General features: G+C 71.0%; 1 protein-coding gene across 1 annotated transcript in view; it reads right to left on the bottom strand.

Moving 5' to 3' along the window:
• The window catches only part of TRNP1 (TMF1 regulated nuclear protein 1), a 3,131-nt gene extending 2,675 nt beyond the window's left edge, over positions 1–456 (bottom strand). The window contains exon 1 of the mRNA XM_057387897.1: positions 18–456. Coding sequence (XP_057243880.1) covers positions 18–456 — 439 coding nt within the window. The remainder of the gene's footprint in view (positions 1–17) is intronic.
• Positions 457–1,655: the final 1,199 nt, after the last annotated feature.

Genomic DNA, 1,655 nt, shown 5'->3' with positions numbered 1-1,655 from the left:
CCGGCGCACCGGGGTACCCGGGGTGGCCCCGCGGCTCCGGCCGGGAGCCCAGGGCACGCAGCTGCGGAGGGCGCGGGCGGCGGCGAGCAGCGCTCCGGGCCGGGGCCGCGGGCGGCGGCGGAGCCCCTTCTGCAGCCGCTGGCTCTGGGCTGCCAGGGCGAGCTGAGCCTGAGCCACGCCGGCCCCGAGGCGGCCCAGGGTCTCGGCGCGGGCGGCCAGGCGCAGCTCGGCGTGCAGCAGAGCGCAGTGAACCTGCCGCACCCGCCCCTCCAGCTCCGCCGCCGCCCTCCGCCGCCCCTCGGCCGCCACCAGCCTCCTCCGCGCCGCCGCCAGCTCCACCGCACCGGGATCGCCGCTCTTGTCGCCGTCGCTGCCGCCGGGGCCGCCGCGGGACGGGCGCTGCGCGTCGCGGCCGGAGGGGCTCGGGGGTGCCGGTGCCGCCGCTGCTGCAGCCATGGGAGCGGGAGCGGCGGAGAAGGGATGCGGCGGCGATTTATAGCCCGGGGGCGGTGCTGGAGCGGCTCGGCCCCGCCGGGGGCGGCTCCGGTACGGGCTGCGCACCGGCACGGGGGAACGGMGGGGGGAACACGCGACCCCGGGGCTCGGTACGGGCGGGCGCGGCACCGGGCCGGGTGYGGGCCGGCATTTCACCGGCCCCGGGCTGGGCACGGCCCGGTGCAGCATCTCTGCGGGCTCCATCTGCGCCGGGCTCGGTCCCGCCGCACCGGGGAGGGTACGGCTCGGTACGGCCCAGAACGGCATCGGTACGGGCTCGGTACCGGCACCGGGCTCGGTACAGCTCATCACGGGCCCGGTACAGCTCATCACGGGCCCGGTACAGCTCATCACGGGCCCGGTACAGCTCATCACGGCACCGGTACAGCTCATCACGGGCCCGGTACAGCTCATCACGGGCTCGGTACAGCTCATCATGGCACCGGTACAGCTCATCATGGCACCGGTACCGGCACTGGCGGGCCCCGGGCTCGGTGCGGTACCGGGGAGGGGCTGATGGGGCTCGGTTTGGCCCGGTTTGGCACCGGCACGGGTCCGGGCTCGGTACGGCACACGGCACCGGGCTCGGTGSTGCTGGGAACTGCTCTCCTTTGGAGGGAAATGCGGACCGGTGGAATCACCGGGAAACGCCGGGAAGGTCACTGAGGGGTCACGGGAAAGGCCGGGGCTGGGTGTCCCGGGCACCGGGGATGTGACACCGGGACAGCGTGTCCTTGGCTGTGTGACTGTCACAGCAGCGCTGCCGCCAACGTCATTGTGGTTTATAAACGTTAATAGAGCCGGGGTGGGGTGCGGGGAGGGGAGGGGAGGGGGTGCAGCGGAAGGTGCCGCTGCCACCTCGCTTCCCCCCAAAGCCTGGATTTGAGGTTCCTCCTGCTGGATCATCCTCAGCGGCTGCGCCTGCGGGTGCGTGCGTGGGTCTCACATCGGAGCAGCGGCGAGGAGAAAAGCGAGCATAGAAACCAGGTGTCAAGGCTTCATCCCACCCCCAGCCTGGAATAAAAGCCTCAGCCAAAAACAAAAMCCCAGCCTAAATCTGTTTCAGGCAGAGTCACATCCAGGCCTTCAGTGGATGTCGCCCACGGGGCTGGTGACATTTCTGCTGTCCTTACCTTAGGAGGAAAAAAAAAAAAAAAAAA

This window comes from Malurus melanocephalus, unplaced genomic scaffold, assembly GCF_030028575.1.
Source record: "Malurus melanocephalus ecotype Western Australia unplaced genomic scaffold, MMel_1.1 scaffold_1426, whole genome shotgun sequence".
In the NCBI taxonomy this organism is placed as follows: domain Eukaryota; kingdom Metazoa; phylum Chordata; class Aves; order Passeriformes; family Maluridae; genus Malurus; species Malurus melanocephalus.
The sequence above is the reverse complement of the archived record's forward strand: the minus strand, read 5'-3'. Positions and strand labels throughout refer to the sequence as shown.